Consider the following 27,284-nt stretch of genomic DNA (forward strand, 5'->3'; position numbering starts at 1 on the left):
TTGAATTTAATCCCTTATGTCCAAAATTAAGTTACCAGTAGTATTTTTATTAAATTTTGTAATAATAGGTGATTTTTAACATACTATAAACAAGGAAGAGGAAAATAAATTTTCTAATAAGTAGCAGATGATCTCCCAGTTACTAGCAGATACTCTGTTCGAATAGTCTAACATTCTAATATTAAGACATTGAAAAAATAGAAATTCATATAGGAGAGGCTGTATTACGTTTAAGATGATAAACTGAGAAAATCTAAAATATAGTACTATGCAAAACAACAAAATATAAACATTCTATCCCGTACCATCTTCTTTTCACTAATGTTCATTTTAAATGTCTTTTTGAGTATCACAAGGTATTGTCACATTTACATGTATAAAGCAGCATTTTCAACTATCGCCAGAATGTTAAGGGTTAAATCTGAATTTGAATACAGCTTCTATTATCTTAAATATCAGAATTTTATGATACGAAATACTTTATATTTAAATTATTATACATAAGCGATTTAAGAAGTGTTAGAAGAACGGATAGAGACGTACAAAAACGCTGAAGCAACAAACTGAGATATATCAGGATATGTCGGTGTACTTGCCTCCTCTTATTGATATCCATGAATACGAATGTTGTAATTTACGTATAATTACCGACAATCGTTTTTGCATCGGGTATCATTTACTTCGCATCTTCACGGAGTTTCCAGCTATTATCATATCTTATAATGATGCGACGTTCCCGTGGTGAGGTTGTAAATTTCAACCTCATATATCATTGGCGAATTGTCCAAGGACAATTGATTCATAAAAATAGACTAATTTCGAAGCAGTAAACTGTAAGAGTGTGGAATTGTTACTCAACCAATGAAGCTAAAGACTTTGAACAATTCTGTCAATTCTTTCAATTTTTCTTTAAACATTTTTTAATTGTTTGATGATTCTACACTTGTGAGATTTGCGCGGCGCGTACAAGCACGTTCAAATTCTGTAACAATATAGAAAAAATTAATTATTTCTAAAATGGTCAGCATCTATTATTATTTTACCTATTAACTATATATTTCATCTATCTGTATATAAGAAAATAATGAGAAAATGATAGTGTTCAATGGCTTTGTGAATTTATATTATTGCTATGGATAGAAATTTTGAGGGAATAGTAGAGAGAAAGAGATGAGACCTCAAATATAAAATTTTTAATTCGGATATTTATTAGTTCCCGAGAGATATTAATAAAAACACTTCCAATGCAATACGTTGAATTCTTCTCAGATAGAATTATTGCTTTATATAATCTTTCCTTTATCATATCTCTCAATAATCATATCTATTACTGGCATTCCAATGAAATCATTAATGCATAAATCTATTAGCATCGATCATATCTAGTTATTTTAATTTCTTTTTAATGACACTCGTGTAACAGCAATCAAAGAGGAGAAAATTTCTTATCTAGTCGCACCTTTGTACGATGTCAAATCATTATGATATCAAGAATTTATGATGTCAGAATTTATGATATCAAGAATTTCATTATCTATGTCATTTATGTCATTTAAAAAGATATTTTATCTTACCTTACATTTAACTAAATCCTTTTTAATTATATTTCTACATCGTTAAAAATTCTTCAGGGAAACTTTTTCTATCGTTAAGAGACAAATTTTTCAGAAATATTAATAAAAAATTCTCTAGAGACATTTCCAATTGAAAGAAAAGCAAGATTAAATAAATAAATCAAAGATTGTATTAGAGAAGTGTTCCCCAAACATTTTACAATCTTCTTTGTATAATATAGGTATAATTAAAAGTGAAAAGTAATGTGAGAGGATTCTTAAGAAACGTGGAGTCTAAAGTCTAACTACTGTTTTCAAAATGTAGTTTCAAATATATTCCTTAAAGGTCGGACGCTAACTGCTCGTCGGATTCTAACGTTGAGCGATACACTTTTCTTTTATTGTCAGGGCGATACACAGTGTTTGTTTCGCGCTGACGGTTGGTGACCTGACAAACACGTTAGATTCCTAATTCAACGTGTTTTCGCTTACAGTAACTACATTATTTATAACGTAGTTTCGACGTATATGTATTTTCTATAAGTAAAACACTTTCAAATACTACCATTTTCAATTTTGAAATTTTTCACTATCAAAAATTAACCACGCCTCGGGAATTATACTAGAGTCTCCTTACGATTGTCTTTTTCAAATCTCACTGTCAATAAGGAAAGATTTCTCAAGGAAATACCGTTCCCATTATTTTATTACTTCCAAACGCTGTACTTGGGTTTTAGGTACGGCTAAAAATTTCGGAAAATTTCAGGAAGGGATGAGTATTGTGTCCAGGTCAGAGGATCCAATTTAGAAGGGTCAAAACCTTCCATCTTTTGGAAACGGACAACTTTTATAAAAAGAAGCTTAGAAATCCTGATGTACTCAGTTCTGCGTTAGAATTTCGAGGATGAAGGTCCTAATATTCCTGTTATTTTTCGCTGCTGCGCGAAGTATACGACAAATGAAATTCAATACAAGTAGGTGTCTTTTATTTATAATTTACTACGACTTTTGTTAGTAACAGTGTTCAACAAATTTTAATAAGTTTAATGCAAGTGAGTGCGTGTATTTAGAACGTGTGTAAGTTTGTGTATATTTTGCGTAATATCTTCTTTCTTTTCTTTGAAACCGAAATATTTAAATATAGATAACATTTAATTATTATATCACTATACATAGTAATTGAAACGAATTTTCAATATTTATTACCTTAATTCTTAAGAATTCGAATACTTTTTAAAATATTAAGTTTCCTCATCATTTAATTTATCGCTTATGAGACGAAAACTGTATATTAATATTAAATTAGTAAAATTTATTGAGAAATTAATTTAATATTAAAAGTAATTAACAATTATATTTAGTATATAGTTATAATAACATTAATATATTATTATAATTAAATTGTATAATTACTATAATTTATATTTAATTATTTACATATTAATTATAAATAAAATTAATTAAATTTTATTGATCTGATGCATATAACTTTTTTCATAATAAATTTTATTGATCTGATGCATATAACTTTTTTCATAATAAGTGATAAATTAAATAATGGTGCAATTTAACTAAAAATAGTCTAATTGCTTCATGTTAAAATATATTTAAATTTAATAAATTTCCAGATAAAGATAAAAGAGCTGAAACGGTGGAGAGTGACAATGAGTGTGAAAAAAAGAAGATTTTACCATTTGCACACCAGGTTAAAAAAAGGCAAGTAAATTTTAACTTGCACCTCTTTTTGAACAATACTTTATTGATTTTAATTTCCTAATGACTTACCATGAATTCTTTCTCAGTGTACGTGTCAATGAATTATGCAAATTTAAATGCCATTAAATTATGTTGCGGTCAAATCCCAAACTTCTAATCATATCAATCATCGTTCACATAAATCCGTAGCTGAATATCGACACACCACAATAGATGGGCATATCAAATTATTATCTGTAAAAACAGCAAATCTTATTTACATAAATTAAATTATGTGTGCGTGTGTGTATGATTGATAATAAAAATCTACTAGAAATTTAATATCTTTAATATAAATTTTCAATTCAAATTTTTATATAATTTGTAATCAGATTAGGAAAATGAAATAATTATATAGATAAGACGAAAATTATATAAAATTGAGAAGTAAAACAAGTTGATGAACTGAAAATTTTAATTCTAACTTTTCAATTTTAACTAGTCTATACTATTATAGATTTGACTTTTATTTCTTTCATATTTACGAAGTAAGTTATATGAATAATGATTTGATGATAATATAACTATTTAAATAGAAAATATATAATGTACACATACACAGCACTGATCAAAATTTTGGTTTCAATTTTAGTACATTTGGATGTTATACTTACTTTAATAGTTACATGTTAATATTATTCGCATATTTTTTGGATCTACTATACGATAATAAATATATTCATTTCTTTATGAATATTTCTTAATATTCTAGATGAAGAAATGATATTTATTTAGAATCATAAATATAATTTGACTTTGAAATATGTTGTCGAAGGTATGATTTAGGTTCTTAATTAATTTTAGTTTAGTTTCTTAATTAATTTAGCTTCTAAGAAAACTAACTCCAATTATCAATGTAATCACTGATTTTGATGATTTTCGGAATATGTTTTCAAGACAACCAATTGTAACACATTCGTGAATTTCCTTATTACAAAAACTAAACAACCAACGTAAGATTAGGTTGAGTTGGAGTTACATTAGATTTCACGCATGAAACATGTATTTAAATATTCGACTGATAATGTACATGTATACATAAACATTCCTATTATTATTATTATTATTATTATTATCTATAATTGTCAATAATTATAATTATTATTATAGATATAGGTAAAATTTTGTACAAAGGCTTTTATTAATAATTTTGGAGAGATACAAGACTGATGTTAATGTACGACTGATTATTTTTAACTCTACTATATTTCGCTATAAACTTTGGATAAATATGTATAATATTTTAACGTAATTTTTATTTTCAATTGTCTCTACTTGTAAACAAAATTTCTATATGTATAATTTTAAGTTATTGTATATTTTATATAAGTTGTGTATAAACTCTATTGTAAGATTAATTTCGATCTTCGATTTCATCTCAATCATACACGGTTAATAAATATTGATGAAAATAATAATTGATATTAATTGACTAAAATTATTTCCGCGCAGAGAAACCTGAATCAAATTAAGTGTGCTTGTTTAATCTTGAAGTTATTGAATAACATTTCTAAAAACTACATTCTAAAAATTCATGTTGATTTTATAAAGCGTCGAACATTTAGTATAGGAACTTGAATGATGCAAATATATTTCTTAGTTTAGTAAATTGAGTAAAGAATTATGACAAAAGATAAAGAACAAACAATACAGAATACATACATACTTATTTTTAGCGCATCCATCAATTTTACATTTAAAAAATGAGCAGGTACATAAATCCTACATTATTTTAATCATAAATTTAATTTAAATAGTAAACACTTTATAAATAAATATCAGTATCTTTAATAAAATAATTTTATCTGACAAAAAAACAGGATTTTCCACAGAGATCTGTAAATTTTTAGACAGTAAGATAATCTCCTTATTACTATGATTTATGACTCGTTCGGTATATTTGTTATTATTCATTATTTTTACGGGAAAATTCGTACTATAGGGTTACAGGATTACACAAATAATATAAAGCAATATAATTATAAGACTTCAGTAATGCCAATATATTGTTTAAATTTAAATTTAGCAGAGAATTTTTAACAACAAATACTAAAGAAACATTCTTCAACGATAATTTTAGAAATACAATAAAAATATCATCTTTCTGATCTTATATCTAGTATCTGAATATTTCTAAATGGTAATTACGTTCATTAAAATAACATCATTAAAATAACATTAACGCATCAAAAATATTTTTTATTCCATCGATTTTCACTATCAGGTCGAGATGTTTACGAGCGAGAGAAATCTCGTACGAGCAAGGCAAATCATTAATTATCTAAGCGACAGATTTAACGTCGAAAATCCCCAAAGAACGCTGAATAAAACATGATCCTAAGAATCATTGACTTACACCATCCACTCTTCCAATAATAATACTTACTTCTTTATATCGTTCTCTCTTTCTCTCGTTTACTTTTTTGTTTTTTTATTCTTCTCTCTTTCCTGCTACGTATTGGTAATTCCCCGAAGCGGTTAGTTTAGGCTAATTAGCATCCCCAGAGGCGGCTAGCACTCTTTTGTAATCCACTTCTGATCGTCCTTGAATCATAAGGCCGTCAACTTGTTTAGGAAGCCAATGACAAGCGTGTCGGTGATCTCCGGGAATTACAGAACTACGAGTGTCATCTTTGAATAACGACGGTGAAGGGATTCACGTATAAAAGCACCGTGCACCAACCATTTTCTACAATTCGATTCTTCTCGCATCAGTCGACTTTTGGTCAGACCTCGCCGAAATGACGACGCGTGTTCTCTTGCTGTTCATGCTGTGCGCGGTGATGTACCAGATGTGTCTCGCGAAACCAGCGAAAGTGCTCCAAAATCCAGAATCTCTGAGTCCTGTAAAACACGAAGAAGTGATATCAATTACTGGTGAGTTATTTATTTTTTCAAAACGAGATATCTACTTTCTTAAATGCAGTCTTTCTTGATCATGAACTTCTGTTTCTCGTATATTGTGAATATCATCAGAATAGAATTTCTGCTGGTAATTAGATGATCATGTGCTACTGGTAGACATTCTATTCCAGCGGTACAACATTCGAAATTAATTAAAATACTCGAAACAACCCGACGTTCTTTGATGATTTAGCTCGTGCGATTTTACTTTGTTATAGACAAGAGAGAACAACGATCACCGCAGTTCGGACTTCTCGGCGGAGATTATGGCGAATCGGACTTAGATGTGGAGCGTACTTTCAAACAGAGGCGTTATCGCAGACCACAAGAGTGTTTAGAGTTCCCTTGCGGTCCAATAGAGTATGTGTTATATTAACGATCACACAGATTAATTTCATTTTTTTCCCTCAGATATATTTACAATTAGACGTACTAATTTTGCACTTGGATTAGCATTAATTGTACAAAATGTTTCTATGATATTATATATATATATATATATATATATATTCTGATATTAAAGACAACGAAGAATTATTTACGTGAAGTCTGTAATTATTGAAAGTTATTAGAAATATTAATTTCTCTGTTTTATTTTAGACCTGTACCACTTGGACCACTTGGACCACTTAGACCACCTGTACCATTTGGACCACCTGTGCCACCTGTATATCCACCACCACCTCTCTATCCAGAGCAGGCTGGTGGGTCTTTCGCCACAGCTTCCGCAGGATCCAACGTAGATGGATTACCAATTGGATTACCAATTGGCGAACAAAGTGAAGCGAATGCACAGAGTGCTAATTTCAACCTCGGACCATTCTCTGCGTCCTTTAGTAATGCTGGCTCCTCTTCGGATAGTGAGATATTTTAAGAGAGGTAATTATTTCTCTCCTGCGTGAAGATTTATTAATGCATTTTCATCAACAATGCGCATTAAGCAGAATTTCAATTATGTTTGTTTTAACTTGAACCTCTGGCCGAGCATCCTTCTCGGAGATTCTTTTAAAGATATCAATATTTGATGTTTACATTGAACATTGAATGTTCAATACTTCAAGACTCAATGCTCAATCATGATTAAATACGTAATATTCAGTACTCGACACTCTACTCAATGTTCTATAATTAATCAAAGCAATAGAAATTATTGTTAGATTGCGAATTTTTATACATTAAAATTGTAAGTTCAGGGCTGCAAAAAAAAGTACATATATAGTTAATATAAAAGTATATAGAAGATATGTTCGAAATTATGGTACAGCAGCTTGATGATTATGCTATGTATAGGCAAAAAATATTTTGCTTGTAGAATCACACAGTCCTTTGTGCCTGTATAAACTATATTAAATATTAAAGTATAGTTCTTCGTTCTTTTTTTTTTTTAAATTCTGTATTCTCAGAAATATGAATTCGTATAAAAGTCCATGATCTGAATGTTGTTAGAATGTATTATATATACACTAGAATCTAATTACAAAACAGTGTACTCAGCTAAGGTACAAAATGCTATCGTTTGCTTCAATTTTAAATGAATATTGAGTTTAATTCTGCTGCACCCGAGAATCACTTGTCTATTGTTATAATCTTTTAAATTAATTAAATTTTAAAATTTATCAATTTGTTTGTTAAGCTGAAAATTTTTTATATCCTTAACACATACGAGTGCATAAATAATTGAACACCAATTGTAATTTCATTAAAAGTTTAACGTTACGAACGTTACGAACGTCTCTACTGTTAATTTTATATTCTGCCAGAATTCAGATTAGATGCCTTGCTTTAACATTCACGCATCATTCAAGTTTCATAATTATCTTTGTTAAACAAAATACTTAATAAAATCTGTACAAACTTTTTCAACGTCTCTAGAAACACATTTCTAATCTTAACGATAGACACATTTAAAGTTACTCTATAGACAGTCTAATAACCTAATTATGATAATACTAACTGTTAATATTAATATTTTATATATATGTTGAGATAAAATTAAAGAGACTCGTTTGAATTGTAATTTAGAAATGTCCAAATACTCATGGTCAACGACAGTGTATGTTGTTGATTCTGAACTCTTCAACATATTCTTTTCTTTTCTTTTTTAACGCTATACTTCTGTGAACTCTTATAGAAATCAATTTTTTCTGAGTTCCTCCCACGTACTAGCGATGATCGTAACACGTGTAACCACCATGCCAGTCGACACGGCTTCCTCCCGTGTCCCATGCTCATAACCAAGAATATTAATTGACTTCACGCGCGCGCGTGTAACCGCAGCACGCGCGATGCAACTCAACGAGCATCATTATCACCAGCCGAGACGAATCAGTTTAACGTGAATCGGTTCTTCCTGTAATTCCTTCAGGCGCAGATGCCTGGGCGTACGCTTCTGTTTACGAGCGTTGAATCCTCGCCGTCGACTAATCGCCCGGTACTCGCTTTTCTCTCCTTCGATCGCGTGCTTAAATGCACCTAATCACGAACCCGAGCCATTTTTATTGCACGGAGTCAATTGATGCGTCCGGGAAGATAAATCGCGGTACTATTTCCGTGATGCAAGAGACATTAGATCGGCGCGATGAATGTTGAGTGTGGTTAGCGAGAAATCGTGATACAATCGAGCAGAAGATAATTTTGGCAGTGAGGACTCGTTTCTTTTTTAATCTTTTGGTAATTATTTGTTCTGGAACGTTTCTCATTGAGTTCATTTATTTTGAAATATATATCGTCAAGATCATTGTTTTGAACACTTACAGTACTGTGCACAAATATTTGTATACTTAATTATTGCGACATAAATTCAACTTGAATCTTTCCAATTTAATTTTGGTATATACGTTTAATAGACATTGTTCAGAAAAAGAATAATTAATATCGAAGACTCTGCACAGTGACTTTAAGTGCAGAGTATTTCTTTTATTATTCAAATTTTAAGACAATTGAGAAAAGCTCTCAATGAAATTGAAAAATGGACTGGATTTTGACAGGTGCCCAATTATTATTAGTGTATGTTATCGTCGTTTGATCTTAGATTTCAAGATTTTTAGAAAAAAATATTTTTGTCACTTTGCATCGTATCTTTAACGTTTGAAATATATTTATGATACAAACTATTGTTACCAGCCATAGACGAAAAAACAATGAAAATTTCGTCTTAGCCGAATTTAACTCAGATTTAAAATCAAAATAATGAATTTGAGAAATATTGAAAATGATTATTATTGAAAATTACTCGGCTTTTTCTCAAGTTGGACATCGATATTGATTTGACATAAATAAGTCCCAGCCAGCGAAAGCAAGTCAGAAATATTGTCATAATCAGTACAATTAATTCGACGAAAGATTGAGAGGTTTCACGTTATAAAAATAATAAAAATATGAAATTGTTTAAAAAAAAAGCGAACTAAAAGAGGAAAGAACGGGGAAAGTTTCGTTGGAGGGCATCCCGAATGATTATAACTTGTTTACGTGCAATGATAAAAAGCCGTGAAACGTACGCGCGACATACGTTTCATTGGTCAGAAGAATCTCAAGGCTCTTCTGTTCCCTTGAGAACCGGCCGTACATTCACGCGTGTCGGGTTAATGAACTTCGCCCATTAGAGATTTACATGATTTCACGAGACAGTTCCCTCCGTCTACGTAAAACGTTCTTGAACATCTGTCGATCGTAGTGAGGGAATATCGATTTCACATCTCTCGAATCACTGTTTCTATACTCCATTGAAAGGATCGCGCGAACATTACAAAGGACTATTACAAAGGATTCACGCAGGATTCTGGTAATACCCGTCCAAACATTTCGTCGAGTCTGTCCGAAACAAAAAAAAAAAAAAGAAGAAAAGGAAAAATGGAGAAACGATTCTTCTGCGTGCAATGTGAAAGAGTTACTTTCTCTCGAAGATTCGTCGACCGTTCACCCTTGGTAAAAAAAAAAAAAAGAAGGAAAAAGAAAAGAGAAAAAAGAGAAAAAGCAAGGGCCAGGTTCGCGATACAACGTTTGAAAGGGACGTACGGGCAAAGAGAAGGCCACGAAGGGCTCCCTCCGAGAAGCGAGACCGAGAGGAAGAGTTCACGAGTCGAAGGTTAACGAACTCGCGCGAATTAAAAGGAGGAAAGGAAGCCTGACGTAATCGCGACGCGTAGTCTTTTCACCTCCCGGTGGTTGTGGCGAGCGCGTGACAAAACAAACGATCTCGAGAAGAACTAAACGAGACGAACTGCGAGAGGGAAACATCTGTTCAGGTTTCGGGGTCCAGCCGGTGAAGATGCAACCAACAATCATTTCGTATCGTACGTGTGTCACTTTTGTCGTGGCTGCCTTCGAGACGTTTCTCTTTCCTTTCTTTCCATTCTCTTCTTCCCTTTCTCCCTCGCGTGCACGGCCGCCGGTTCGACAAAAGCGGGCTTGGCCTACGCGTTGATTATTCAAATGTGTGTGGGACCTGTGCGAGAAAGGAACGTCGTAAAATGCGCGACGCTGGCTGCATTGTCCCATTGAGCCGCAGCTCCTTTTGGTACGTGTGAAAAAGAATGAACAAAGGGAAAATGAATCTTCGTGGTTCTCAGGCGATCGGCAGACGGCCAGACAGACGGATTAACTCGTTTTAAAGGGATCCAATGGACGCCATGTTGCTGGAGCCCGTGGCCGGAGTGTTTGCGCCTCTCTGCTCCTGACGAACCGGTCTGTTTTCGTTCCGAAACGCGCCTACACTCGCGAAGCTTCGTAAATCCGCTCTGGCTGAACGCTCCATGCGTTCGAGCAGATACAAACAGGAGGGGGAAGTGGTTTTCGAGTTGCCTCGAACGGACGCGTCGATCCTTCTCTCTCGCGTTCGATCTTTTCGAAACTACCTGCAAATCGTTGAAAATTTCCCGCGATAAATAGGAATTCTAGATTGCTTTTCTTTGTCGCAAGAAAAGAGGAGAAGATCCAACGAGGGAAAATTGACACGACACCGAGATTCGGTAAATTCAAACGGATTACCTACGAGATGCGAATAAACGATTGTCATACGAAACGAATCGTGGCAACGAGGATTGATTACACGGCCGACAACTGCGTCATGAATTGTTAAAATCGTATCAATCACACGGACACGTACATTATCATCAGTGGTCCGACGGAGCCAATAAATCCTCGGTATGTAAATCGCCTCGGATCTCCCTTTCAAGGGTCATTCTGCAAGGGTTAAAGGTCGCAAGTGCCTCACACGCTTGTTCATGCGTACACTAACTCAAGAGCGGAGAATGCAGATCTCAGATTGCGTATCGTGAAAGTCCTGTTATTCCACATGGTAAACGTTGAGACTCGAGAAGTCGAAAATCTCGAGAAATCTTTCCCTCTCGTTCATACTCCCTCATCTATAAACGAAATCTCCGAATTTAACGAATCTTCAAGTATCCTAAAGTATTAGGATTATAATTAATTTTACGCTTAATTGATTTAACACCACAAGAAATAATTTATCGCAACGTTATAAATATTTAAACTAGAAACTTTCACGAAATTATAAAATGAAAGAATATTAACACATCGATTGTCTGGCAAAATTTATGCATCTTACTTATATTTGATTTTTATAAGACATTATGTTCATTTTTTGATGCCACTTTATTAACAACGAAAATGATCATAACACTGTGTGATTTCATAACCACAAGGAAAAATAGAATATTTGATAACTTGTGTCAATTTAAATAATTCGTGATTATTAAAAATGAGAGAACGTATACTTCTCAATCTGTCAATATTCCAAATTTAAAATCAACGATTAAAAAACGAAATTACAGCAATTCCTGATAAAATGAAAATAACAGAGCATCTACGAAATAGATTGAATCAATCTCTAATAATAATGAGACATCTTACATGCCTCTTTCAGAAAAATAAACCGTAAGGCAGGACATAAAACGAATTTACAAGAAGATTAAAAATCATTAGATCAATATGCCCAATTCCGTGTATGAACTCTAAACTGTTGGACTAAAAGTTAAAAATCGTTAACCTTGACAGAAACGTTCCACAGCGACTGGAAACGACAATCTTCATTTACTCTTCCCAGATATCCAGTTCACCGTTAAGTAGTTCAGGCATCCACCCCCAATGGACAGATCGTCGGGCAGCCTAATCCACGTCGATGGCGTCGATCCACGGTCACATCCCGACCATTGTTTACAAACATTCTACGTCACTAGGTATAAGTAAATAGAGCCGGCCAACCTAACGAAAAGGGACGAACCACCCTCCGTTCCTCCGAGATTTCCTGAGGGCCAGGTTCCCTTTGTCCGAGCGCCAGATGTTCTCGCGAATAAAACCGATAAAATATCGCAATGTGGCCTCGTCGGCGGCGAAGCGACGGAGGGACGAGGACAGCCGGTGCAAGGAACAGCGGGACGGAGGGTCGGGGATTAAACAGCACAAAGGGAGGCGAAAAAAGAGGAAGAGGGCCCCCGGTACAAAAAAAAAAAAAGAAAAAGAAAAAAAGAAAACAACGAAAACCGAAAAATCAGGATCCGTAGGGAGGCGTGCAATGACCGGGACCGGGACCGCGCGAGCATGAGCGCGTGCACACGTGATCTCGAACGCTATCTATCCGCCTCGAACTTTCTCCGTCGAAAGCCTGTTTCGTCGAAAATAAAAAGCCCTGAGAAACGATCGAAAGCGAATGGTGGCTTTTCGCTTCTCCTTTGCTTCTTCTCTCACTTCGCTTGCTTCGATACGTTTTCCATTTTATTCGTTTTATTCGTTTGAATTAGGTAATGATCAGGTCGCTCGGTCAACAGTAGACGAACAAGTTACTTTCGATCGAACGGATTGGGAGTCGTTTTCACTCGGTTTACGTGGCGTGCTTGGATAACTTTTGGTTGGATGATCGAATGGTTGGATTTTACAGATGAAAAACAATGTATTTGTAGAAGTTTCAATGATTTCTCGAAATGATTTAAAATATATAAATAAACGTTTGTGTATCTTTTACTCTAATATCTCTGATGGAAATTTTAGGCCTTGGTCGCCGTTAGTTCTAATATTAAGTCGTTCAATTAAATTATCTTGTCAACACGGTTTTCGGATTTTCATGTTCTCAGAAGAGTGATATTTATAATATGCCACTTCTTTTGTAATTTATCGTGATACGTTATTGAGTGTAACGATTCATGAAAACAATGGGTTGATTTTTGTAATATAAGTCGTCCCTTAAGGAATTAGTCGCAATCGCTAACGACATCTCGACAGAATCTCTTTGAGCGTTAATTATGATTGAGAAATAAAATACCATGCGACGTGGTGATGACATAAACTTTTTAATTAAACGATTTCAGGTCCGCCCGAAAGTTGCTGCGCCAGTTGAAAGCAAACCTTCAAGTAGTTCGAGTACAGAAACTCGAAGGGAACTTTACTTATTGTATTTTCAATTGTTGATTTTTGGATACTTTGATTGCAAGATACTCTTCTGCTTGATTGCTCTCTGTCTGGATCTTGCTAACGTATAGCGAGATGTTACCTGATGGATGGGGGCATCTAGCACAGAGATGTTCAAAAAGAGAGAGTTATATATTCTGGTCGGTTTGCTCCATAAAAAGCCACGGGCAATAAAACATTGGTACTTGTTCATTTGGAATTCGCGTAGCAAATCTCGTTGCTTTTATTCTGAGAACCCGTAACCGTTTGCGATTGGCTCGTAACACCCGGTGCAATGCAGCAGCTTCCTTTGCTTTGTGATTTCTTGATCATTCTCTCGAAGCTTCCATCGAAGTATGCGACTTCTTCAACGTACTCTAATCTTGTAATAGTTACAGTAAGAATGTCCTGTTCGAAGGATCTTAGAAACTTGATCGAAATGGGATAAAATCAATCTCTACTGAAAAAAAATCAACAATTGCAAGAATTCAATAATTACAAGAAATTTTACCAATTAATATATGGGTGAAAATAATATAAATATCAAAAATTATTATTACTATTATTGTTATTGTATTTAGTAAAATTATTATTCACATTACGAACGATACTATTCTGTATTTTTGCTGCTATTATAACTACGTATCATATATTCTATTACTGCGTTTTACCATTATTTCTTTACTATATATTTGTATCATTTGTTACAGCTTACAAAAATAATGTCAAAACATTCATGAAAATATCGTTTAATAAATTTGCAGATAAACTATAGATAGATTATATATTCTAGACTTAATAGATTGTTTGGACCATTTAATTTGTTTGTAGATGAATTATTTATTATTGTTCGGCAAGTTTACAGACAGACTGCTTCGACCATTGTACCATAACCGCGTTAATCAAACGCGTGTATTTCCAAAATTCCCTAAAAATACATGATGTTAGTGCAACCTCCCCGATAAAAATATAATCATCTCTTTACTATCTACCTTTCACAAAGCAAGGAATCTTCGAGCGAGAGTACACGCGCGTATAAAAGTATAAAAGTGTAAAAACTCACCCTTTTGCTGAAGGTAACCCGAAGAAATCGCAAAATCGACTAACCTCGTTTCCAAAAAAGTATCCAAAAACTGGCCGGGGGCTGATCGGACACACGCGACAGCCAATTTTCGGCTTCTCCGAAAATCCCCCAATTTTGCCATACGAAATCCAGGAAACGAAAAGCACCGAGGAAGATTATGGCAATTGGCGGACAGGCGGGTACCGCTTCCACCACGACGAAGCTAGAAACACGCGTGTGTTTCTGCGCAGTAGCCGAATGCAGCAAAGGTTCGTGACACCCGATGTGGATGCATTAAAGGGGCTCGTTAAAGGTCCGTCTCTCTGGTCGTTAAGCATTGTTTAGTCCGCTGCTGGACACGCAGAGGCCCGGTTCCTGAGACCAGTCCACCCGGTCGATCGGGCGGGAAGGCCGGATCCTTAGGCGAGCGAGACGGACGCACGAAAAAGGGGGGAAAAAATGAAATAGAAAGTGGTCTGTCCGGTGCATACGATGTACAGTGTGTGAACAGTCCGCGAGGCGCCTCCTTCTGGACCCTTCCTACCCCCGGCCTGTTCCTATTCACCACGTACTATAGCAAATTCGCGATGCTCTCTTCAAGCCTTCCACAGCATTGTGCTCGCATTTCTCGTGCGGTTGTCGGCTCGGAAAGTATCTTCTGGCTTAAGCTGTCGGTAAGTCGGCTGAGAAGTTCGCGTGCAATATTCCTGTTCCCTTCCTCGCTGCTTCTCGCTGTCGTCTCTCGCTGACAAATCGTAGTGCCATACGTTGCAAGTTTCTTCTGTTGAAGTTGTTCCATTTCACTTGGCATTTTTCTTTTCTTTTTTTTTTTTTTTTTTCTTTTTACACAGATGATTCTTGATTGGACGTATTATTGGGATGATATGTGTTTCCATTTTTCGATCAATTACGTAGAAGTTTGGTCCGTTGCAAAAGAGAATGTGCGTTGATAACGCCGAGAGAACGCCAAGACTTTCATATTCGTCGCTATCGACGCGCAATGGGTAACTAGTTGCTCGCAGCTCGAGAGACATTGAGCGACGTATTGTAGACGTTTCTTGTGCTCGCCGTTTCTTAGAAATTTTCCTTACTCTCGCGATCTAGTGGGAATTTATAAACATCGCGAGGCACGTACACGTGTACATATCGGCAGATTAGAAGCAGCAAATATCAGTCTGACATTTCCTAAGAAATATTCCGTAGTTATAAATTCCGTTTGATTGTAGTTTTAGTGATTCGGCAGTATCTCTTTCATTTTTATTTTCCGTAAGGTTTTAAACAAAATTTCGGATCTCGCAAAAAATTGAAGCAAACCATCTTCGGTCTTGGTAACAATGACAAATTTCCTGTCCCTTCTGGTGCTCACTCTGGCTTGCGTAATTGTCCACGCCCAACAAACATCTGATCAAAAACGTAAGTAAACGTTCCAATAGAAACATTTCCAAGAAACGAATATGACTGGCCGATAATGTATTTGCACATCGTGATTGCGCCGTGTAATCGTTAGTCACCGATGGCTAAGTTTCCATTCATTTTCCAAGAACGCCATGGAGTGTCACAATAATCAATTACAATCACTGTCCTTGATGTCATTCGCGATGTTTTATCATACGTAATTCGTCCGATTAATTTAGACTTTCTGTTTAGCTGTTTTCGGGCAAACGTTCGACGAAATTGTAGTCTCGTCGGATCTAAACGTTCGAAGGAAATCGAAAGAAAGCCGTCAGGGTAAAAGATTGACGAACATACCATCAGGAACCACCGGCCCACCAGAAAAATCCACCGTACTTGCGTCCAGATTCGTTTCCAATGACGGCAGTCGAATCACCTCGGAGAAAACCAAATCGAAACGCGACATTTCAAATTTACAGAAAAGGTAAGTGGGCATCGTGGTATTTCTTCCCTTTTTTTTTTTTTTTAACAAATCAATCGTCGAGTGTAAATGAACTTGCGCTTGTTTTCAGGTATCTGGACATGGGCGTTACAGGATACTTGCTGAACTCTCGGAAATGATGAAATTTCTATTCCGGGGACAACCGCACGATCCTCACACACCCATTCCGACCATACTTTTCGGACCACTTTCGGACCATGGCTCATGTAACAAAAAGGATAATAAAAATTTTCTGTGTCACAGCAATACTCGACGTTCTTATTCCCACCTATTTCGCTCTGTTCCTCATTTCAATTTAAACAACATTATTTAGTCTCTCCAATTAATTAAATAACAGTCTAATTAATTTAAATCAGTTGGACAGAACTAAAGGTTTGTTGGTTAATTGAAAGTCAATCGTAGAAATCAAGCTTCCGAGAAAATTCAACGACTCGATTTGAGAGAAGAGCAAGGAGAGCGCACGATCGAAAGAATGTGGTCTCGTGTCGCAACTCCCGCAACTTGCAAACGAAATCGGAAACGTAATCACTGAAAGGCGGTCAACTGCTAGCGTTCCTACGATCGGAAAGAACGAAAGGCGAAAAGCGAAAGTCGCTGAAAGATCGTACGGACGATTTCCTTGACGCGCGAGCTGGAAAAGGTGGCGGTGCGCCGGTCGTTTAAACTTTCAAATCGGCGTTGGACGTGTCGCGTCGTTTCGAATGCACCTTGCCGCGCGACTTCATGTTCGCAATACGTCCGCCGAGACGTTGCGGCGAATTGTCAAGCATTCCGTGTACGTACCGCGGGCTGGAAAAATCGGCTGGGACTGAAATATGGCAGGCCGTGCTCAAAAGGCAGCCGCCATCGCGATCTTCATGCGATGATGCGCCGCGCGGATCTACCGCGCCGCGAGTCACGTGACACGGCCCGTGGCACGTGACACGCACTTCCAAAATCTTTAGGGACTCGCTATCGGCTCTCTCCTTTATTCCTCTTTCTCCCTCTCTCCCCCCTTTCTCTCTTTTTTTGTACGTTTCTCCTTGTACTTTCTCGAGCGAAATCGTGGAATATCTCACGATTCTTTGTTTTTTCAACCCTCAACCCTTTTATCCACTTGGTGTTTCCGTTGCAAGACAAGCGCCATTTTGTCTTGAATTTCTGGAGACTATAGTGCGAGGGATTCGAATTATGCAAGTTTATATTTTTAAAAATGTAATTGAAAATACAGAACTTTGATAGAAAATTGGAGAATTATATGAAGGAGAGTAGTTTTATGCTTTCTTTCTGAAAAAGCAAATATTGTAATATTTCTTTAATCTTCTCCTTCTCGTTCTAGTAATAAAACAAATATGTGTTCTAATTCTTTTGAAATAATTTCTTCTTTTGACAGCATACAGACTCTTCTATCACTGGACTCAGCTTTATCAGCTTTATCGATTTTTCATACTGAAAATTTTGTCACTTATGTTATTGAATCCCATAATTATTAATATCTTTTAAATTTACTCAATCTCTTGTTTAATGTTCAGTCTATACTAGAGTACTGTATAATAATCTTATACCAGAGTACTCAAAAAATATAATATATTGAACAAATGGATCAAAAGACATACGGTGTACGAAACTATTAAATCTCAGTATTAAACTTTTAAATTTCTGGTAATTTCGAGCACCAAAAGAGTTGAACAATGTAGAAAAGATTGAAGCTTCGTTAGAAATACTATCATTAAGAATTACCTACACAATTATTCAAATGATAAGAAATCTTTGAAACGATAACCAATGGATATTCGCTTGGCAGTTCATAAAAAATAACCAGACCGGTGCGGCGTCGTCAAATAAGAAATTTTACTCATGCAAGGGGAAGAATCTTGTATTCTATGCGTTATGCACGCCTAGTACTATATATCTTATGGTGAATCCGTGGATGGACTTATAGGTAAGCTGACGTAACTAAGTGTTCATCATACTTTTGATTTGATGTTGTTGCCATTATCAACGTCCTGGCAGACGTTGATTTAATGCCTGAAGTTCAAACGATCGCCTGGCTGGCGCCTCCAGCAAGCTGGTAAACAAGCACTTCGTCCTAGAAACTTAATATATAACGTTATTATTAACTTCGTTGACATCGTAAATATCCGTCAAATTACTATTCATTAGATCTTTAAATAAATCTTTGTTTCCAACATCGAGAAACGTCCAATTGTAAATTCAAAATTAACTTTGGCGCCAGAACTATAGTATTGATGGCTGAGATATAGAATTTAAATACCAGGCGAAAACGAATATAAAAAATGTTTTAATTTCTCGAATTTTCTAAGCCTAAGAATATTCGAAATTTAATAAAACATTAAGGTCTTCAGGGATCAGTATGAAGTATCCTAAAACTTTTTCATGGAAAATATACATGTTATTATAAATCTATAAAATTTCTGTGATGAACTACAAGTATTAGTTCTGACTACTAATTAGTTAGTCTCCAAAATATAAATAATATTGTTCTCAAAAAATGATACTGAATTAAATAATACGAAACTAATTAAAGGTACTAAAGCTTCAGATATGGCATAAATATGGAAAATGAAACATAGGGAAAGTTAAATTGGTTTGGTATGAAAAATACAAAAAAAAAAAAAGAAAAAAATATCAAATTTTTCATTTACTGCCAAAAAAGAATTGAACAAGTTCTCTATTTAAAACTGATGTTCTTATTTTCAAAAAGTCTTCTTTATCTCTCTTCAGTGGAATCTATAATAATATAAAAACGTTTTCTAAAAAAAAGTCTTAAACTTCCATTTTACAACTTTCCCTCATTTAAAATTCATTTGTTTATAATTTTTCCACTGTTTTCCATTTTACCAATAATGTTACTGACTAATGATTAGCTTTAGCATCACTGGACTTAGTATCTCTTCGCACGATTGTGTTCGGTCGTAAACTTACTGTCAAGAGTGGCAGTTTCACGAGCAACTTTTAACATTTTATCTGCGATCAGAGGACGGAAGTGTCGTTTGCATCGAGTGAACACCGATTCCACTGATCGATTTTCATTGAATAATATCAACGTTTGAGAACAAACAGGTGCGACCGAGACAGATCTTGTTTCCCATCGGGATGCAGAATCCGTATTCGTCGTTGTGAATACTCGTGGGCGTTTATATCGACTATACACCTGCGACTATTTTATGTCTTCCCTGAAAAGGCTGGACGATAAATTCTGTCCGGTCCGTCGATCCTCTGACTGCTGATCAGAAAGATCAGTGGCCAAGCGGTAAGGTAGGGGGAAGCTTGATTATTCATCTTTCTATACCTGTGTTCGTACGAAAAGTGACGAAGTAACCGATCATTTCGAAAAACTCCCTCTTCGAGCGATATATTTTGAATTTCTAGGCTTCGTGATAGTGAAGCTGTATTTATTCGTACTCATCGCTCGTATAATTGAAGTTCTTACAATAGAAGATCATCGACTGTTTAACGACAGATAAAGGTCGATTAGAAATGAAATAAATTTGATTTCTGAAAAATAAAAAGGGGCGTGTTTGAATTTGATGCTGATATACAGGGTATTTATTTAATAAGAATTGGTATCTTTGATTTGTCTTTTGAAATGTATAAAAAGAAAAAATATTGTTAACGAAAGTTATTCAGGGGAAATTGTAATTTCACGTATATTTTTCTTCAATGGAGCAAAAGAATATTCGAGCATTACAGGTGTATTTGTTATATCATAGAAGAACTAATTAAATCACGAAGAAATTCATTCGAAAGTAAATGATCATGTTTGTGAGTCTAGCTTCTGACCGCTAGAACGTGTTACTATTGACATAAAATTTCAATATATAATTTCGAGAAGATGAAATAAATTAATTTAACAAACTCGACACTCTTCATTCGTAGGAACTTTAAAACACGAAGTCACGTGAAACGAGCGTACTATGAAAAAGTATCTCATCTTAACATTCAATTTTCTATCAAAATTCGCATTCTTTGCGTGAAAATTTCAAAACTAGTTTACACAACAGGTCTACAATCTATTTCTCTATTTACCCTATATCGGCATTCGTTCAGTAGACATCAGATCAGTTAACCAGACCCTAAACTGCCATTTAACTTCAAGAAACGTAGTGCCGCTGTAATCAGAGTCAAAGACTCTGCAACGGAGGTCCAGAAATAGCTCGTCCCTTGCGAGAATTAGAACTCGAAGACAGACGTTCGTCCTTTCTATGGAGCAGCCAAGTAAACCGTGCGTCGTTCATTATTCATTCAACGGATCGGTGATCGCATCCACGCCACGTCGACGAACAGGATACGCGGTGCGCACCACGCTCGGTGACGCGATGGCAAAACACCTGTCGCGGCCGTTTTATTCTGGAGAACTTGCAAAATGAACGCGATCCATTGGCTGAGATGTAACGCGGGTCTCTCGAACCGCCGTCCAGCCACTTGGCTGCTTGCTCTCCGTGATTCGTGTTCAAATGGGAGTTGTCGCACGCGCGCGCGGATCTATCGGGAGTCGTTGTACCTTCGCGCGAACGGTTCGACAAAAGGAAAACGGGAAGAGAAGTTTACGACGAAAAAAAGGGAAAACGAGGAAAAAGAAGCGATACCGCACCGGAAGTGGCAGGCGCAAAGTGTACATGCTGAAATCGATGGAGAACGAGCAGCCGATCGGCAGATATTTCCGTCGCGTTGCGTTTTTTTGCGCGGTTTCGCCATTTTTACGGTGAACGCCGCATCCGTCGGGCGCAGCCGTGAGGTGTAAAATTATCTGCTCGGTCTCGGAATCATTCCGAGAAGGCATCTTGAATTAAACATCGCTATCCACGTGCCTCACTGTCTCTCACCCCCTCCAGCGACGATCTCTATTGAATCGTAGATCATCCGCCGGACCCGGCCGCGAATTAGAGAATCAGTAAAGAAGCTCGTACGTGCCACCGATGGCAAGCGACCATCTAATTTCTTCCTGGTAACCGTTCGCGTGTTCGAGGCGCGCCGTTTCTTCGAACGAGAAATCAGATTTGTCGAATACTTGGCTTCCTTTCTTCCCTTTCCTGTCCATGAAGTTCCACCTGGTTTTTGTCGCAAGTTTCGACGTTCGAAACTTTAGAAATGTTAAAAATGCTGGAAAGTTTTCCGAAAGGTGTGAAAGAGTTTCAGTCGCAGTGCAAATGCAGCAAGCTCTCCGTTTTGGAGAATTTTTTCATCAATTTTTTGAAGTGAATTTTATATCGTACATAGCGATTTATCTATCGTTTCTCGTACAGTGACACTTTGCTTGAAATTTCCCGTTCCTAATCATAGAAAATGTTGCACTTATGCTTGGCAGAGTTTAAAGTTTCATCCATGTATTCAGAACTTACATTCGCAAATTCGTCAATTCAAATTCACATCATCAAATTCAAATTCAAACTGGCATTCAAATTGGAGTTTTCCTTTGGCTCTGTTCGTGTATTCAGAACTCACGTTCACTTGAAATTTCGTCAATTGAAATTCACGTCGTCAAATTCAAAGCCAAAAATCACATTTACATTGTTGTATCCTCCCCTTGATTATTTCTCATTTTTCATATTTTTCACATGTGGTGTTTTCTATTTTCTACTTTTTATTTTGTACTTGCTGTTGCATATGTGAAATATTTCCACACATAGATAAATAAATAAATATTCTTTGTCAATATAATAAGTAAATAAATATTTCCCAAAATACTATAAACATAATAATAAATAAATAGATATTTCCCAAATAAATACTATAAAAATGATCGAAAATCCTAACGTCCTTACGCCTTCTTATCCATAAAATAAATAAAATAAATATTTCCCAAAAAATTTAAAATTCTGTCCTCCTTGCTCTTCTCTGTCCACAATCTTCGTTTAAATTTCGTTCGAACCTTTCGTCGATTCCATTTCTCCCGCCGCTTCCAATTCGATGACGTTCCTTTCAAATTTCGAACGTCCACGCGAAACGAACGACGCAAATTTTTTTTTTTACTCTTACAGTCGTATGTCTTTCGCGCGTCGTTTTGCTGGCTGCGAGATAGTCAAACGCGATCGGGACGGAAAACCCACCGCAGAAACGATACGATTGTCTCACGTTTCGGCAGTTGCCGCACGTGAGCAGACGAGACGTGCTCGATTCAGTATGCCACTGCGCAGCACGTGTAATGCCCGTACGCCGCGGGTTCATCTTGATTCCGTGCGTGCGAGCTGTTCACGAAAACAGGAGTCATAGACAGGCTACGCCTCCTGAGAACCGAGAGTGCCATCGTCTGGCACGATCATTTTGCGACAAATAAGTAAACGACGGCCGGCATACTCGATTGAAAATCGGCGGCTCGCCCTGATCAATTTCGAATTAATTGGAAAGATACGGCACGTCCATCGGACCTTTCGCGGTTTTCTTTTCTTCTTTCTTTTCTTTTCTTTTTTTTTTTTTTTTGGTTTCGTTTCGTAACTTTCCTTTCTGTTCTCTTGCGCTTCTTTTTTCTTCCTGCTTGGCCGACGATGGAAGTTTTACATTCAGTTTTCATCATCTTCTTGAGAGCTTCATGCGAATGTCGTCCAGGTCCCCTTTATGCATTATTCGTCCTCGGGGACGGGTTAGCGTGATATTTTTCGTGAAAAAAGGATTAGGTATGTTGAAGGAGTTTCGGGTGGAGATAAGATTTACGGAATTAGAAAATACGATGCGTTTTAACCTATACCTACAATGAGTATAATCGTGAAAGAATGGCAACTACTTGTTACGGCGAGCATACGAAAAATGTAATTACAGCACTGAGTGCCGTTTGAATTTTTGTAAAGGTTGAAACGACTGTTTGTATGTTTCAGATGTTTTAGAATAATTTGAAGTAACAACGAGAAAGGATTCGCTCGAAATTCAGAGAAATTCACTCGGAAAAGAAACCGTAAACATAGTAAATTGGTGCATTGCGTAATACCGCAGTGCGTAACGTGTTTTAACATAGAATATTTAGAACATAAATATGCTTTTTTATTATGTATTTATATTATAATTTGTAGAAAGTGTACGAATATTTATGCCTAGTAATTGTGCAATAATTTCTTGGCAATTTTTATTATTATCAGAACAAAACAAGAACCGATTAAATTTCTGATATTTGTTTCAGTAAGAAAATTATGAACTTTTAAATTTTGTTAATAACGTCAATAATCTTGAGCAATAAGATTATTGATTTTTCGAAAAAAAAGACGCCCTTACTACTTCGTTGTAATTTAATTCAATTTTACAGCAGCTGCGTATATGCATACTATGTTTGATAAATGCGTCGTTTTATTTTTGTGACACATGTAGCGTAATGTATCATTTTTGCGATGTATCTATGTAGACGATATGAATAAAAGATAGATAGAAATCTCTTAAAATGATAGCCATCCTATTGAAGAAGAAAAGAAAATTTAAAAAGCAAATAATACGAGGCAATCTATAATTTTTTAAAATATAATTATGTTTGACAAGATCAATGAACGTCCCAGAATAAATGATATAACTGTTAATAAAAGTTAGTCATTCTTACATAGAATTTTTAATTTTATTAATTCTTAGCCTTTTGGCTGTCATTGTACGATTTATTAAACAGTCGGCGATTCATCAAGTATGAATGTTCTAATAATAATCGTCCTTCCCATTGATTTCAATGCTTCCGAGCTTCCTGCCATTGCCACTTTTTCCGCTTCGTCATCTCTGATACCAATAACCGAATATTCATACTGCGGGCTTACGTCGAAACCTACCGTCGTGTTCATTGCCATTTTGACCCAAATTGAGGCTCCTGACCAATTCTTAATTAGCCGAACGAAAAACGGTATCGTCCGGTTCCGCCCGAGAATCATTCGGAATTATTATAAGCTCGAAAGTTTACATATTTTTGTGCCATTGCGACGAATAATAAATATTATTATAAATAAAATATAAATAATAATTATTAAAAATATTTATAATAAATATTATTATAAATGAAATATAATATAATAAATAAATATTATAAATAAAATATAAATAAAAACTATTAAAAATATTTATAATAAATATTATTATAAATAAAATATAATATAACATGAATTTATCGTTATTAAAATAAAAAAATTTTAGACTATGGACATCACTAGGAAATGTTTCGTTTTCATGAGTCAGTAAAAAGATATATTTTTCATTATTTTTAGGTGTTAGTTATTAAGAACTGCATAATTCAAGAATGATTGGTAATTTTATTGAAAAAATACTGGTTAATTTTCTTGGTTTTCTTGACAATAAGAGCTCTTTCGAAAATTTTTCCTCGCTTCAGATTTTGTCATTTTAATATTTTAATATTTGTTTTAGATACAAGATCAGAACAAAAGAGATAAGAACATAAAATTGCAGAACAATTTTTCCTCAGTGTTCTCGTTTTACACTCCCTTCCCCTATACGTTTTATATTTAATCAGCGATTTTGTTTACTGAAGCAGTTTTAAAAAATTCATATCAAGAGCACCAAGTTTCTCTACAAAATTTTGAACCAAGACAAAGCTACACATGTGACAAAATTATACACTGTAAAAAATTCTAGATATACGTTTCTATCGTGTGAAGATATTTCTTAAAAATATGCATAGCTGATATTGTTCGATCATTGTCGTACCGTGATGCCACAATGATCACAGTACCATGTATCACTGCCATGAAAGTGAAATCTAATTGCAAATCTAATCTTCTTCCAATATCGAAATCTAAGTTCCTTAAGAAACGTTTCCCAACGAAAGCAATAGACTTATTTACGAGAGAAATACAATTATTTGCAATCCCAGGCTTGGAGATGCGGCGCAGTTGAAGTGCAGGCGGAAAACGATGGAAAACAATGGAAAACAGCTAAACAAAGGGAATCCTGAAGACGAATGGCTCTAAAGACTGACGCAGTAAACGGACGGACGTTGAATTTCATTATTATGGGACTTGCATATCATCGGTTTACATGCGATTTACTCGCGAGCAGATCTTCGCAATCCGAGTGACGTACAGCGATTCGACGATTGTTTACGAGTTCCACTTGATAATCTCGTCGATGCGGGATCTTGGCCAATACAATATCGATACTCGTGTTTGCTGATTTGCTGGTGCCAATCTCGGACCATCAGCCATACTTCACCAGTTTGAGCATATCCTAAAATATACGAACGAAAGCGAAACTTGAATCCCCATCAGAGAGCGATTCAAGATTTAATTTGTGAGAAAATGAAGGGAATACGTCGATGAAGAATCACAGATTCGATTTTGTAATTGGGTAACTGAAGTAATAAATAATACAGCTGCTCACGGAAGTACTTGAACACCTGTCGTAAAAAAATCCTTTACGTGTTTATTATGCAAGTATGTTGTATAAATCATTTTGATGTTTTTTTTTTTTTTTCTTAATATTACAGGGCAATTTAACTATCAAGGTTACGTTGGCCACGTTTGAAATAAATCTAAAAATATATATATAGAAATTGCAAGATATTCGATGCAAGTGTATCTATAGTTTAGAGATGTTCTGAAATTGTTTAAACAAACGTAATCCAATATATCATAAACGTCGATATTTAGTAGGACCATTATTAACAATTATTATATATTATACTTGAGATCGATTTGTGTTGTACACTAATAAATATCGTCACTTCTACATATTCATTCAATCAGTCAATTTTCACAAATTGATTTCAAATTCTGTCAATACAATCACGACTCACTGCAACGTAACGAAATTTCAAAATGTTTTATACAATATACCTACACACAATACCTATTTATTACAGAGTAATTATATTATTTTTGATGTAATTATCATATATCATTTGAATCCGATAATTGGTTGCTATATTCCACGAAATTCGAACGTTGTTGGACACTGTCGGTATCCAAACCTAACCCAAACATGGATCGACAGACACGCGTGACCATTCTGTTCAATTACAGGTAACTATCTAGGTAACCTATAGGTCTGAGACTTCAGACACGCGTCGTGAATATTAACGCGGAATAATGGACTGATTTCTGAGTTCAAGCCGTGGAAGACGATTGTACGCGAAATAGTTCCACGAGGTCGTTGAACCAAGCTTCTTTATCCTCGAAGTTGGACAAGACCGTTGCATTTTGAGAGCTCTTCAATGCGAACGATTACCATACCGAGTGATGCTCTTAACATACGTTCTGCTCACGATGTTCCCTTTCGTTTCCCATTAAAGGAAAAATAATTTAAAAGTTTATTCGTGGAAGACGAAGCGATTTGAAGCGAGCGACGAGAAGAAGATCCATTACCTTCGCGAGGAAGCTTATGTTGATGCAAGTCCGTGAGAAACGGGCGAGCTTGGTGAAAAGGCCGGAGTTTAAGACCGATGTAAATTTTTGCGGAACGAACGAATCGCGAATCCAGCTGCATCCGAGCGGAACGGTCGTTCGTTTTATCAGAAGTGGACGTGCCGCTTTGCGTCGCCTGGTCACGCTCGAAAATACGATACGCGTGACTTGGAAAACGGTGCGTTTGGAAGTTGATTCATGAAATGGTACAACCGCGTGAAGTATTCACCGCCTGATAGCGGTACAGCGGCCGAAACGATCGATCGATTGGTCAAATCGTTTCGAAAACGGAAATTGGCCTCGTCGAGCGTCCTTTACTAAAGTGAATATCTCGATCGTATCGACTGTGCACAATACACGATGCACAGTACAACAGTTGTAGCTTGAATAATAAACTT

At 35.7% G+C, this 27,284-nt stretch overlaps 2 protein-coding genes and 1 long non-coding RNA gene across 6 annotated transcripts; 2 read left to right on the top strand and 1 right to left on the bottom strand.

Annotated features, from left to right (window-relative positions):
* Positions 1 to 217: 217 nt before the first annotated feature.
* Positions 218 to 5,942, bottom strand: LOC122534757. Its single transcript, XR_006307983.1, has 3 exons — positions 5,695 to 5,942; positions 3,339 to 3,503; positions 218 to 982 (listed from the first exon to the last, which is right to left on the bottom strand). It is a non-coding gene; the product is annotated as an uncharacterized LOC122534757 (long non-coding RNA).
* Positions 5,943 to 5,982: 40 nt separating this feature from the next.
* LOC122534755 lies at positions 5,983 to 12,711 on the top strand. Of its 4 annotated transcripts, XM_043665702.1 has the most exons (4): positions 5,983 to 6,185; positions 6,431 to 6,567; positions 6,805 to 7,090; positions 12,271 to 12,711. In XM_043665702.1, the coding sequence occupies exons 1-3, from the start codon at positions 6,050 to 6,052 to the stop codon at positions 7,084 to 7,086; spliced, it is 555 nt and encodes a 184-aa protein (XP_043521637.1). In that variant the 5' UTR covers positions 5,983 to 6,049; the 3' UTR covers positions 7,087 to 7,090; positions 12,271 to 12,711. The 4 variants fall into 4 exon arrangements, with proteins under 4 accessions (XP_043521637.1, XP_043521639.1, XP_043521636.1 ...); XM_043665704.1 differs by lacking the exon at positions 12,271 to 12,711 and having other exon boundaries at positions 6,431 to 6,572; positions 6,846 to 7,701; XM_043665701.1 differs by lacking the exon at positions 12,271 to 12,711 and having other exon boundaries at positions 6,805 to 7,701.
* Positions 12,712 to 15,205: 2,494 nt separating this feature from the next.
* Positions 15,206 to 16,816, top strand: LOC122534756. The gene is made up of 4 exons (XM_043665705.1): positions 15,206 to 15,350; positions 15,948 to 16,089; positions 16,324 to 16,552; positions 16,641 to 16,816. The coding sequence occupies exons 2-4, from the start codon at positions 16,011 to 16,013 to the stop codon at positions 16,687 to 16,689; spliced, it is 357 nt and encodes a 118-aa protein (XP_043521640.1). The 5' UTR covers positions 15,206 to 15,350; positions 15,948 to 16,010; the 3' UTR covers positions 16,690 to 16,816.
* Positions 16,817 to 27,284: the final 10,468 nt, after the last annotated feature.

This window comes from Frieseomelitta varia, unplaced genomic scaffold (genome assembly GCF_011392965.1).
Source record: "Frieseomelitta varia isolate USP_RPSP 00005682 unplaced genomic scaffold, Fvar_1.2 scaffold_636, whole genome shotgun sequence".
Classification (NCBI taxonomy): Eukaryota; Metazoa; Arthropoda; class Insecta; order Hymenoptera; family Apidae; genus Frieseomelitta; species Frieseomelitta varia.

Excerpts from the sequence above, each read along its gene's own strand:
- LOC122534755 (XM_043665702.1), top strand. The coding sequence starts at position 6,050 with ATGACGACGCGTGTTCTCTTGCTGTTCATGCTGTGCGCGGTGATGTAC. Across the intron at positions 6,186-6,430 it reads AGAAGTGATATCAATTACTG|ACAAGAGAGAACAACGATCA; the intron begins GTGAGTTATTTA and ends ACTTTGTTATAG. Across the intron at positions 6,568-6,804 it reads TAGAGTTCCCTTGCGGTCCA|TATTTTAGACCTGTACCACT; the intron begins ATAGAGTATGTG and ends ATTTCTCTGTTT.
- LOC122534756 (XM_043665705.1), top strand. The coding sequence starts at position 16,011 with ATGACAAATTTCCTGTCCCTTCTGGTGCTCACTCTGGCTTGCGTAATT. Across the intron at positions 16,090-16,323 it reads ACAAACATCTGATCAAAAAC|CTGTTTTCGGGCAAACGTTC; the intron begins GTAAGTAAACGT and ends CTTTCTGTTTAG. Across the intron at positions 16,553-16,640 it reads ATTTCAAATTTACAGAAAAG|GTATCTGGACATGGGCGTTA; the intron begins GTAAGTGGGCAT and ends GCTTGTTTTCAG.